This window comes from Bombus impatiens, unplaced genomic scaffold, assembly GCF_000188095.3.
Source record: "Bombus impatiens unplaced genomic scaffold, BIMP_2.2 scf_0504, whole genome shotgun sequence".
NCBI lineage: Eukaryota > Metazoa > Arthropoda > Insecta > Hymenoptera > Apidae > Bombus > Bombus impatiens.
Window position 1 is genome coordinate 143,752 of NT_176923.1, and position 11,427 is coordinate 155,178.

The 11,427-nt window shown below is 34.6% G+C and overlaps 3 protein-coding genes across 8 annotated transcripts in view; 1 reads left to right on the forward strand and 2 right to left on the reverse strand.

The window, feature by feature from the left end:
- The first annotated feature begins 6 nt into the window (after positions 1-6).
- Positions 7-2,343, forward strand: LOC100749249 (39S ribosomal protein S30, mitochondrial). The gene is made up of 4 exons (XM_003491085.4): positions 7-733; positions 865-1,463; positions 1,562-1,955; positions 2,049-2,343. The coding sequence occupies exons 1-4, from the start codon at positions 288-290 to the stop codon at positions 2,263-2,265; spliced, it is 1,656 nt and encodes a 551-aa protein (XP_003491133.1). The 5' UTR covers positions 7-287; the 3' UTR covers positions 2,266-2,343.
- Positions 2,344-2,603: 260 nt separating this feature from the next.
- Positions 2,604-5,080, reverse strand: LOC100749484 (lysosomal acid glucosylceramidase). The gene is made up of 7 exons (XM_003491087.4): positions 4,971-5,080; positions 4,564-4,894; positions 4,056-4,315; positions 3,545-3,979; positions 3,319-3,398; positions 2,942-3,216; positions 2,604-2,834 (listed from the first exon to the last, which is right to left on the reverse strand). Exons 1-7 carry the CDS (start codon positions 5,020-5,022, stop codon positions 2,735-2,737), a joined length of 1,533 nt encoding a protein of 510 aa, XP_003491135.1. The 5' UTR covers positions 5,023-5,080; the 3' UTR covers positions 2,604-2,734.
- Positions 5,081-7,267: 2,187 nt separating this feature from the next.
- The window catches only part of LOC100749362 (lysosomal acid glucosylceramidase), a 36,146-nt gene continuing 31,986 nt past the window's right edge, over positions 7,268-11,427 (reverse strand). For 2 of the 6 annotated variants that reach the window (XM_033321824.1, XM_012387994.3), the window contains exons 2-8: positions 10,306-10,372; positions 9,813-10,137; positions 9,173-9,435; positions 8,588-9,019; positions 8,183-8,262; positions 7,786-8,060; positions 7,268-7,671 (exon numbers count right to left, since the gene is read on the reverse strand). In XM_033321824.1, coding sequence (XP_033177715.1) covers positions 7,569-7,671; positions 7,786-8,060; positions 8,183-8,262; positions 8,588-9,019; positions 9,173-9,435; positions 9,813-10,137; positions 10,306-10,360 — 1,533 coding nt within the window. In that variant the 5' untranslated portion in view covers positions 10,361-10,372 and the 3' untranslated portion in view covers positions 7,268-7,568. Of the gene's footprint in view, positions 7,672-7,785; positions 8,061-8,182; positions 8,263-8,587; positions 9,020-9,172; positions 9,436-9,812; positions 10,138-10,305; positions 10,376-11,006; positions 11,106-11,427 lie in introns of those variants that run through there. The other 4 variants (XM_033321823.1, XM_003491086.4, XM_012387992.2 and 1 more) reach the window with 3 other exon arrangements.

The window sequence follows — 11,427 nt, forward strand, 5'->3', positions numbered from 1 at the left end:
TATGAGCGGCACCCGAAGCGAGAGGGTTAGAGATTGATGGATATAAGTTCACATATACATATGTATATATATACACAAGTGTGTATATCTCCTGTAATTTATTATTTTTATTATATGTAGTATCTACTTTTTCTACAAAGTATTCTACGTAATTTATTAATTGAAATATAAGATTCGTAGAAAGATGTGTGAACGATAACGAGGAAATCGTGTACAATATAGTTAAAGACTTACACATAACCTCTGTATCTCTAATAATAATTGAAATATATTCAGCGGTTTTTAACATGTATACAGGGCTACAGAAATCCTTACCAAACTATTCTACAAGTATTCTAAAAACTGTTATAAGAAAATGTGCGAGTATCGCGCTGGATAATGCGGAAAATGTAATATATCCTCCTATTTTGGATTTATCCTATCATAGTAGGCTTAAGAGGAAACATGAAAAGTGGCATAATAAAATTAAAAAATTAGAAACTGTGGAGGAAAAATTAATTGGTGTGAATATGCCACATTATTATGGTTGGAAATCATTATGTTTAGAAGAAGGAAAAATTCCATACAATTCATTGAAACATGCTCAATACATTACACGTACTCATGTTACAAATTCTAATAAATTACCGGACTTTTACGATTCAATTATCACAACTGAAAAATTAGATGCTCTGGTACAAACTATTACAAAACATATAGAAAATGTTATTATTTTTGAATATAATCATAGATTGTGAGTATAATTGCCTCGTGTTAGAAGTATAAAAATAATAATAATAATTTTCCCTTAAGCGATAAAAGTATTAATAAATTTACATTTACAGAAATAATTTCTAGAATTAATATCATAAAAATATATTACAGAAAGAAGCAAGAAATAACAGAGGAAATAGAAAATATTAAAGAGAAATTGCTAAACGATGCTGTTACAAATGCACTTGTTTTTCAAATCAATCGAATAATGCTGTCCGCTTTATCTTCGACGACACCACATTTATTGGAAGCTGAAGTAGATTTTAAACCAAGAATAGAAGCATTTTGGCTTGCAGGTGACATACAACGGCCGACTCTACAGAGAAAAGCAAGAGAGGGAATAGAACGTTTGAAAGAATATGCAAATGATCCAATAAATATGCCTGTTCAATATGTTGGTTCTCCAATTCTACAATTAAGACATCAATTTCCTTTAAAGGAGATTGTTTCTCCAATATACTCTACTAATCCAGAATTAAGTATTCCTGAGTTCAAATTTGATCCTAGGGTACTAACTTATAAGTTTTCGTACAAACATGCAACTAATATACCTGGTTTCTGGCCCGGTGATCCTGCTGAATTTGGTTTGTTATCTTATCACAATATAAATAATGTATTTTTTAATTCAGAGATTAAGGATGAAGAAGCAATTACCGTGCAAGCTATTTTTGCATCTTATAGTTGGTTGTTATCGCAAGCTTGTTATCAAGGTAATACATTATGAGATAAATATTTCTTTTAACGAAGTTACTTGAATGTTCCTTACTATACATGTTTTTTTATTTCCTCTAACATTTTTTAATTTCAGGCTTTTCCACGTTCAACGATATAATATATCCATTAGTGTCGCAAACAATTTTGACAAACGGTCAATATTGGTCTTTCTGTGTTTACCAGTTGAACACCACTTTATTACATTGGGAATATGCAGATAACAATCCTGCGCGTAATATATGTTGGATAACAGAACCAATGATGTTGTTCGATAAAATAGAGGATGGAAAAATTCAAGGGTTCAACGAAGATGTTTTAAAAAAATTGATCACGTTTTATATCAATATGCCTGCAGCACGAAGTAATGAAAATATGAAACCATACTTGGGCGAATCTGTGAAATATGTTGCTGACATTACTGATCCCGAACGAAGAGCATGGTTAGAAACGAGATTTAAGCACCTTATGTCTAATAGACCAAGACATCAGTACGTACATATATGTATAAATAATCTATTATATATACTAAGAAACGATTAATTATCATCACATAAAAACATTAATTTCTCTTTGCTTTATAGGTTACAGCCTGAAATATATCATTGGCAGAAAATATATATGATTGATAACGATACTCGCCCTGTTGATAAGAAACGTGACCCGTGGCAGTTTGGTTTCTCGGCTGCGAAACGAAGATTAAATCAGCATCAGCCGGCTTATGTACCAAGATGTTTAAGAGAAAATCCGAAAAAGAAAAAAATAGGCCGTTGGGCGAAAACATATTATCCAAATGCATAAACCACTAGACTTATGTATCTTGAATATAAATGTTGTATTAATAAAAAATAAAGAGAACAGTTATCAGTTAAATTTCAATTAGAACGTTATTTCAATAGTTTTCCTTTCAATATCAATCCGTACAGCAATAATTATACGTCTTTAAACAACTATTTTTCGCGTTCTTATAGTTTAACATACAATATAAAAGAGCTGGTATCTGTATAAGTCGAAGATGTCTCGATCGTATCGATAAAGTAATCTTACTATTGGAATGAAATTTTTCGTGATATGATATTAACTTTTGAAAATGGTCTACATTTCCGATAACAGTTTGATTACATCAATTGAACATAACGTTGAACTATATACATGAATATTTTTATTTGCACTGATGGGTTTTTATTCGATTTATCTCTTACAATAACGATTTATAATTAGAACTAATATAATATATAATATAATGATATAATATAGTAAGGAAGTCATACTATTTGTATTTCAGAGTATTCATAGATTGCGGAGATAATTCTAAACAAAGTGTACCTTTCTGTACATCCTTCAAAACTACGTGTCTTGGGGAAGTAGCCCTGAAATAGAAATTTAAGATAAAAGTTTGTTTAGGATAAAAATAAACATTTCATCATTTTATGTTAAATAATTACGCAATAATAGTAATAATAACAATTTTTTTCACCTATTGTATAGGACAACGACGTTTTCCGCTGAAGGTGTAACGAAGGCTGCAGATTTGATAGTATCGGTATCGGTAATAGAAATTCTAACGGAACCTCTGTCAACGAATCTGCTAAAATGTTTGATAGCATAATACATAGGTTGTTTATAAAATTCATCGGTTTTCGGGTTGACGATAATAGCTGCGTCGATATTATTATTAATATTGTTTGGTCCACCAGTTTCGTCCAAAGCTAAATTCCAATCCACCCAACCAATTGACCAATGGTTCATGTACTTGATGCAAAACACGTTTCGTTAACGATTAACTTTTATATTTAAAAATAGGATAAATATTCTTCAAGTAAAACGACCATAAAATCACGTAGGTTCTTTTACCTCTATTATGCTTAAAATATATCTTTCACCTCGATGCCACGCTTCCAATTTAACTTTCGAAGTGTTCCATATTGGAGGTCCTATGGCGAGGAGTACCATGTCGATATAAGTTCGTAAACTAATTATTTTGCAAATTCGACTTTTTACAATCCTTCGCAAGTAAAAAGTGTGCATTTTTCGTTCATAGGATACTACGTATGTGCGAGTGTGCGCGTAAAAGGCTTACCTATTACAGATGCTTCGGTCATGAAAATTAATTTGTCTGGGAACTCATCGTGGGTTTGATCTAATACATCTGCGGGAGTTTTGGAATCTTGATACCAATGTACAGCTGTCCCGGCAACGTATTTCTTTGCGTTTTGATTTCGGAACGTTGGTTCGATAAATTTGGGTAATACCTGTCTATTTTCATCAAAGGCGAAAAGCAGTGTTTTATTGTGCGGCGACGATGCTAATGTCGGACCCAAGTTGTTAGCGATCCAATTAGACATTGTTTCGGGTTCCCATCCCATAGAGATATTTGGCAATTTAAAAATAAGGGCAGTTAGTGGCTCGTTACCAGTCGTAATAGCCCATATGTCAATACCGTTGTTTTTATATTCATCGAGGAACTTTAGCAGATAGTCAGCGTAGACTTGGTAATACTCTTCTTTTAAGAAAGCTAATCAACGATTATTAGATTAATTACCGTTTTTTTGATTTTCTAATTTGTTTTAGCACACTTCTATCATACGTACTGAGTCCGTTGTCGTTGCTTTTCATCCATAATGGAGCAGTCCATGCAGCACTGAAGAATTTAATTTCGGGATTGAATTCAAGCGCTTTCCTCGCATATAGTAGTTTGTAATCGAAATCCTCGTTCGCAAGTGAAAAGTGTTTAAGCGTGGTGTCATTGGGCGTATCGTCATACGTATACGATCTTTCTGAAAAATCGCTCGCCCCAATAGGTATACGACCCAGTGTGTATCTGCTTCCTTCCTTTGGATCATAATATGCTCTATAAATAATTCAACGTTATAATTATATATGTAAAATAAAAAGGATCGTACACATCGATTGACAATTCAATTCTATAAATTCGATAAATTTAAAAGAGATATGCGACGAGGTTTATGGAAAAATAAAATTATATACGAGCATAGGGTAGATTCTTTGTATGGCGCAACTTTTACCGAAAAAAGATATCACAGTATCGTGGATATTTAAAATATTGATCACATTATCTCTGTAGATATCAATGATTACCGAATCAATTGAAGTTGAGTAGCTGGGCTGAGTTTTGCTATGTTTATACCAGTAGAATCGGTAAATGCGCCACCGAAGCCAAAAATCGTTTGATACTTTTTCGTATTATCTATGGTGAGCGTTACGTCCACAGGGAAATTTTCGCAGCTATCGAATTTTAGTTCTGACATCTTCATTCTCAGCCCCTGTTTATTCGTCACATACCAATAAGAATTACCTTCCTCTGGAACTTCCGGTCTACCATCTGGTAGTCCATCGCAATATGTTGCATTGCAAACACATGCGATTACGTCGTTGTCTATACGGTACGGCACGCACTCATTCGCGATACCTATGATGAATGAAAATATTTCCACTAAGTTCGCCAGAAATGAAATTTACCTTCACCGGCAATAACGAGAGCTTACCTTTGCCGAAGAAGAAAGTAACTAGCAGAAGTGTCTTCCACGCGTGTCTCATGGTGTTTGTGGAAAACTAAAGTAGAAATATGAATAGAGGCACTCGAATTTATATAAGTATATATATTGTCATGCACACAAAAATAGTAAGCTATCTAATCTTCACCTACCTGTCGCTTATAGTTAATATATTATCTGTTTTTTTCTAAATGATTCTTTTCTAATTTTTGGCGGTATCATCCGAGTAAATAATTGTCTTGTGCTAATAATAATAATAACTTTACTGCTTGTTTACATATCGACTTCTATAAATTCCTATACAATGCAATTAGGTTGTCCGAAAAATGTCTTTCTTTCGTAAACGGTTTTTTTACAACAGTGCACTTTCATACAAACGCGAAACCAAGTTTGTGAAATGTCGCGGTGTTTATCTCGACATAATAAAATGAATCATACGTAATTCGACAAAATAATATAAAAGAAAAAACGTTGTGCGTCCATTATTTCCTCATAAAACGAAAGAAAAACTTTTCGGACAACCTAATATACGTACATTGTATTTAAATGAATGTATTTTTATACATTATTATATATATTAATTTTTGTATATATACATATAAATATATTACGTATACATATTAGGTCATCCTATAAGTTCGTGTCGACTTTTGTGTATACATTTCATGTGTCGATTTATGAACATATGGCGATAAAGGACCAATGCACTTGAGCTTAGCTGATCGAGAACAGGCTAGAGCAGATTTTCGTGGGTATAAAATCGTAATATAGTGAAGACATTGATTTCCAACGGTAAAAAATCGCGAGTGAAATGCGTATCCATTTTCGACATCTCGTGTTATATGAATTTCGGAAAGGAAGTTCTGTAACAATTGCCACGAAAAACATATATGGTGTTTACGGAGAAAATGCGCTTTCATCTCGCACCTGTAGGAAGTGGTTCCAACGTTTTGTAGCCGGGAATTTCTGTTGAGGAGACGAGGAACGCTCCGGACGTCCTCCTCAGACAGACGAAGATAAAATTCGGGATCTTGTTGAAAAATCACGAAGTTTCACAGTTCAAGAGATGTCAATGTTCTGAAAATACCCAAGACAACGATTCATAGGTGTTTAAAAAAATGGGGATGGTGTCATAGTTGAACGTTTGGATGCCCCATGAACTTACGGAACGGAACCGTCTTGAACGAACGACAGCGTGCATGTCATTACTTGCGCGTAATAAACACGAGCCATTCCTTAAACGCCTGGCAACTGGTGATGAAAAGCGGATACTTTACGAAAACCCTGAACGGAAACGTAGCTAGTCCCAACGAAATCAGCCACCTCAACGCTGTGCAAAACCAGGGTTACATCCACGTAGAGTTCTTTCGTGTGTATGGTGGGATTATAAAGAAATACTCTATTTTGAACTTTTATCTAGTGGTGATACCATTAATTCAGACAAATATTGCACTCAGTTAGAAAAATTAAGGGAAGCACTAGCTGATAAACGACCAGGTTTAGCGAATAGGAACAACCTTATCTTCCATCACGACAACGCTAGACCGCATGTCGCGAAAAGCGTTACAAAAAAATTGTCTGAATTTAATTGGGAAATTTTACCATATTCCCCATATTTCCCAGACATTGCCCCATCTGATTACCACCTGTTCAGAGCATTACGACACTTTTTAGTAGGTAAAAAATTTGAAAATATTGACATTCTCAAAAATAGCTTAGAAAATTATTTTAAAGAAAAACAAGAGAACTTTTATCGAGACGGAATAATGGCCCTACCAGAAAAATGAGAAGAAGTTGTACAACGAGAGGGGGATTACATTTTTTCATGAAACTAAAAGATATGTAAACAATCTTAACATATATAACGAACAATCTTAACATATGTAACCGCTCGAAAAACGGCAGGAACTTATGGGATGACCTAATAGATGCGATACATATACAGGGAGGTTGGTAACTGGTGGTACAAGCGGAAAATTTTTCGTTCGAGGCTTTGTTTTCGAGAAAATCGACTTTGAATTTTCGCTCGGTACGCGTGCACTTTATCGCGTCTAGTTATAACGGATCTCACTGTAGAAAAATTAAAAAAAAAAAAAATTAAAAAAGAAATTTTTATTCTATATTTTCGACTTCTTTCTTCGCGTAGAATCACCCCCTTTCCGCTTGTACCACCAGTTACCAACCACCCTGTATATGGTATTGATATACAATATGTACACAGCTAAAGTGAAATAAGGATTAGATAAATTTGAAAGGGAAAGTTCAGTTAGTAGACGAAGATATGAACATTTCAGATTTTTCAATTTCGTTTTATCGTGTTAATAGATAATAGACTGTTACTCGATGATTCGTTATTCTTATCAGGTATATCGATTATTGTCGCAAAATGTAAGTCTTCGTCTGGAATAGTATGGAGAGAATTTCAATTTCGAGATACACGTTTTATTATGTTATATATTAGCGTTATAATTTATTTATAATTTATTGCGTTATAGCGTTGCCATTTATCGGTACATACAATATGACGATATTACAAATTATATTTAATAATCAACGAGTTACAAGTTGTAACTTACAAGTTGTTACAAGTTATTGTGCATAAATTACGGTATTCATGGAGTATGCGGGTAATTCCAAGCAAATAGGATCCTTTTTCGGATCATTGAGAACGATGTTCTTTTTCTGGGTATTGCTGTAAAAGAAAATAAATTTCGTGAACAAATTATTAAACTCAATCCCATCAATGTTGAAAACTGAGTAATTGGTAAATTATTTCGTAATTTTCTGTAAAATAAACTGTGATTACTTGTTATATAGAACAACTACGACTTGATTCGAAGGTGTTACGAAGGCTGTAGCTTTAACATTGTGCGTATCGGTGATAGCAATCCTAACGGAGCCTCTATCGACGAATCTGCTAAAGTGCTTAAGAGCATAGTACATTGGCTGTTTATAAAATTCATCGGCGTCTGCATTTACAATAATGGGCGAGTCGACGTAATTTTGAATCCAGTTTGGCCCACCGGTTGTGTCTAAAGCTATATTCCAGTCTACCCATCCAACCGACCAATGATTCATGTACTTCAAACAGAATATTTTTCTTATAAGTAGAAGTAATTTTTGTACGTGTTTAATGTATAATGTATTCAATTAAAAAACTTTACGTCTCGTACACGATTATGTACTGTAACCATTTACCATACCTGTATTATGCTTAAAATATATTCCTGCCCTCTGCTCCACGAACCTAAGGAAACTTTTGGATAATCCAAAGTTCCGGTACCTGCGTATAAAATGATGTTACCGTTATATATAGTTGTTGATCACGTGTAATATATAATAGTTCAAAAAGGAAATGTTACTACAGAACGTCCATGGAACTGACGTTTCACGAAGGAAACATATTATTTAAGTTGATCTTGAAATTCAATTAAAATCACTAGATACTTTTTTCTGGATGAAAAACTCGATATAGGTATATGTATATTTAAAAAGCAAACTTTTGCTCTTTGTGTGTAGCGATGCTTTGTAACAGTTGTTAGAGAAAGCAAGCGTTGTGTTAAACTGTTCCGTAATTGTTACAGAGATATAGTATTTGAATAGTTTACCTGTACATGCTTCAGTCATGAGAATAAATTTATCCGGAGAACCATTGTGTGTTAAATCCAATAATATTGGAGGAGCGAAACTATCCGTATACCAATGTACGGCTGTACCAACGATGTATTTTTTCGCGGTTTTATCTTCGAAGACTTTATTTACGAACCAAGGTAATTCGATTCTCTGATCATCTAGAACAAGAATTTGTGTGCCATTGTGGGCGGACGCTGCCAAAGTTGGACCCGCATAGTTAGCGACCCAATTAGCGAGAGTGTCTGGTGTCCAGCCCATACTGTTGAGGCGATCAAAAGGTACATAAGCATTTAATGGCTCGTTTCCTGTCGAAACGGCCCATACATCGATGCCATTGCTTTTATACGCGTCCAAAAATTTTACTATGTAATTGGCATATGCCTGATAATAATCCTTCCTTAAAAACCCTAGACATAAATTGTAAATTAGTATTATAATATATTACGAAACACGCTTAAGGAATTATTTGAAACGGTTCGTTTTCAAATAAAAAGGATACATTTTTCTATCCTTTTTTCTTCGATTTTTTCTCCTTCTCGATATCGTATCAACACACTTACCAAATCCATTGATTCGATCATTAGTTTTCATCCATGGCGGAGCTGACCATGCAGCACTAAAGAATTTCACATCCGGGTTTAATTCAATGGCTTTTCTTAGATATGGTATCTTATAATCGTAATCTTCCTCAGTGAGGCTAAAGTTTTGCAGTGACACATCACCAGCGACGTCATCGTACGTGTAAGGTCTCGTAGAGAAGTCAGTTCCAGCGATTGGTATTCGACCTAACGAATACCTGCTCCCGTTTGAACCGTAGTACGCCCTGCAAGCGATTAAACACCCTCAGTTGTACGTATAGCAACATACGTAATTAGATCGAGGTAATATCATGTTCAAATAATTACATCAAATCATGTCGTACATTCAAGAAGCAAACGTTATCGTGTTATCAATTTCTTTAAGAATTACAAGTCCATCATTGTTCATATTCGCTTTTCGGAATTTTTCAACGATGTTTTATAATTCGTAACTTTAAAAATAAAAAGATAAAACAAATTTCGATCGTTTTCACATTTACTCATAAATTGTAGATCTTGGAAATATTTTGTGAAATATTAAAGCGCTGTTTGAAAATTTTACGTAACCGTAGAGATGTAATATGTTCGTTGCATAATTGTGTATTTATCGAGGTTTAATTACCGCATCAATTGGTCCTGAGTAGCCTCGCTGAGATTTTTGATATTTATTCCCGCCGAGTCCGTAAAAGCACCGCCAAAGCCTAAGACGGTTTGATATTTTCTCGATGTATCTATATCTAGAACTGTGCTGGAATTTTGACAAGAACCCATCCGCGCCTGTAGCATGCTCAGCCTGAGACCCTCTTTGCTCGAAACGTACCAGTAGAACGTTCCGCTTTCTGGGACTTTGGGGTTGCTGTCCGGTAGCTCGTCACAGTAGGTTGCATTACAAACGCAAACGACACTGCCCTGGCCAAAATTTCGAGGCACGCAGTCATTTGCATCGCCTATGATTAAAGATATCTGTTGTTAAATATTTTACAATCGATAAGATGCAATTGCGCGAGCTAACGTTAAAACGTATAGCATATAATTAGAGGAAGAAAAATACTTTGGATTCGGGTATTTTTTATTTTGCGAACATCGTTGTTAAATTTGTCAAGATTTATCCTTACTTGCAACGATGACCAATATTACAAGCAGAAGCGGCGCTTTGCATTTGTCCCACATAATTATCGATGACTACTGAAACACAACATTTACATACATATACATAGGTTTGTATTTTAAAAAATTACGTGTTTTAGCGACTTCCCATTTGATTTGCGCGAAAGCGAAAGAATCTATTATATTAGAAAGATTCCGTTCTTCGATAGGTGCGGTCGAATATAATATTTGAACGATCGGATGTTTCCTATGTGTTCGGTTCTTTTTCATAAAACGTATTGTTCTCGGCAGTCTGTACGTTGCGTCACCTGTCGCGTCGTTGCTTCGCTGCTCGCGTTACCTATATCTACGAATACCTCGTATCTTTCTCTCTTCTTTTTCACTATTTTTCCTTCTTTCTGAGAAATACAGGTTAGTTGCAACAATGATCTGTAGACGGTTGCTTTCGGATTGAAACACACATTCCAACGAACTTTCGGACGTCGAACAATATAGTTATCGATCATAGCTGTATATTTCAGGTTATAACGATTGCCTAGAGAAAATATATTTTAACAATTCGAGTGTCGAATCCCTCGCCTCGACGAAACAACAGAAAGGAAATTGCTATTGACGTATAAAGCGTTTATAAACCGAAAATGTCTCAAAGTACGACCATGACGCCGGTGAAATGAAAACGTTGACACGTAGAATTTCGATTTGGCTTTACCGTTCGTCTAAGGCTCTCCGTATAGTTCGAATCGTGGATGACATCTACTGTATCGTGCGATGAATCGCCACATTTTATGCACATTTCTGACCACGCTATATCGATTACTTATTTATGCACTCGTACGTTATCGTTTCTCGTGATACCTGAGAATGCAAATTTCTTTCATTTTGCCCTGCAAACTATTCAGGCAAGTGAAAGATCTTGTAATTTCGTTCGAATTATAGCTATCTAATTGGTAATATACATAGCGATACTGCAAGTATATCGGAACGGCAAAGAAAATTTTAATTGGCTATGTTACGAAAGAAAATATATATGAGATATATAGCGAGTATTAGCGAGACGGAATGTTATTTGAAACAATAAATATGCATGCGAGTATATTATATGTATACGTCTTATAAGATATTATTTCTCA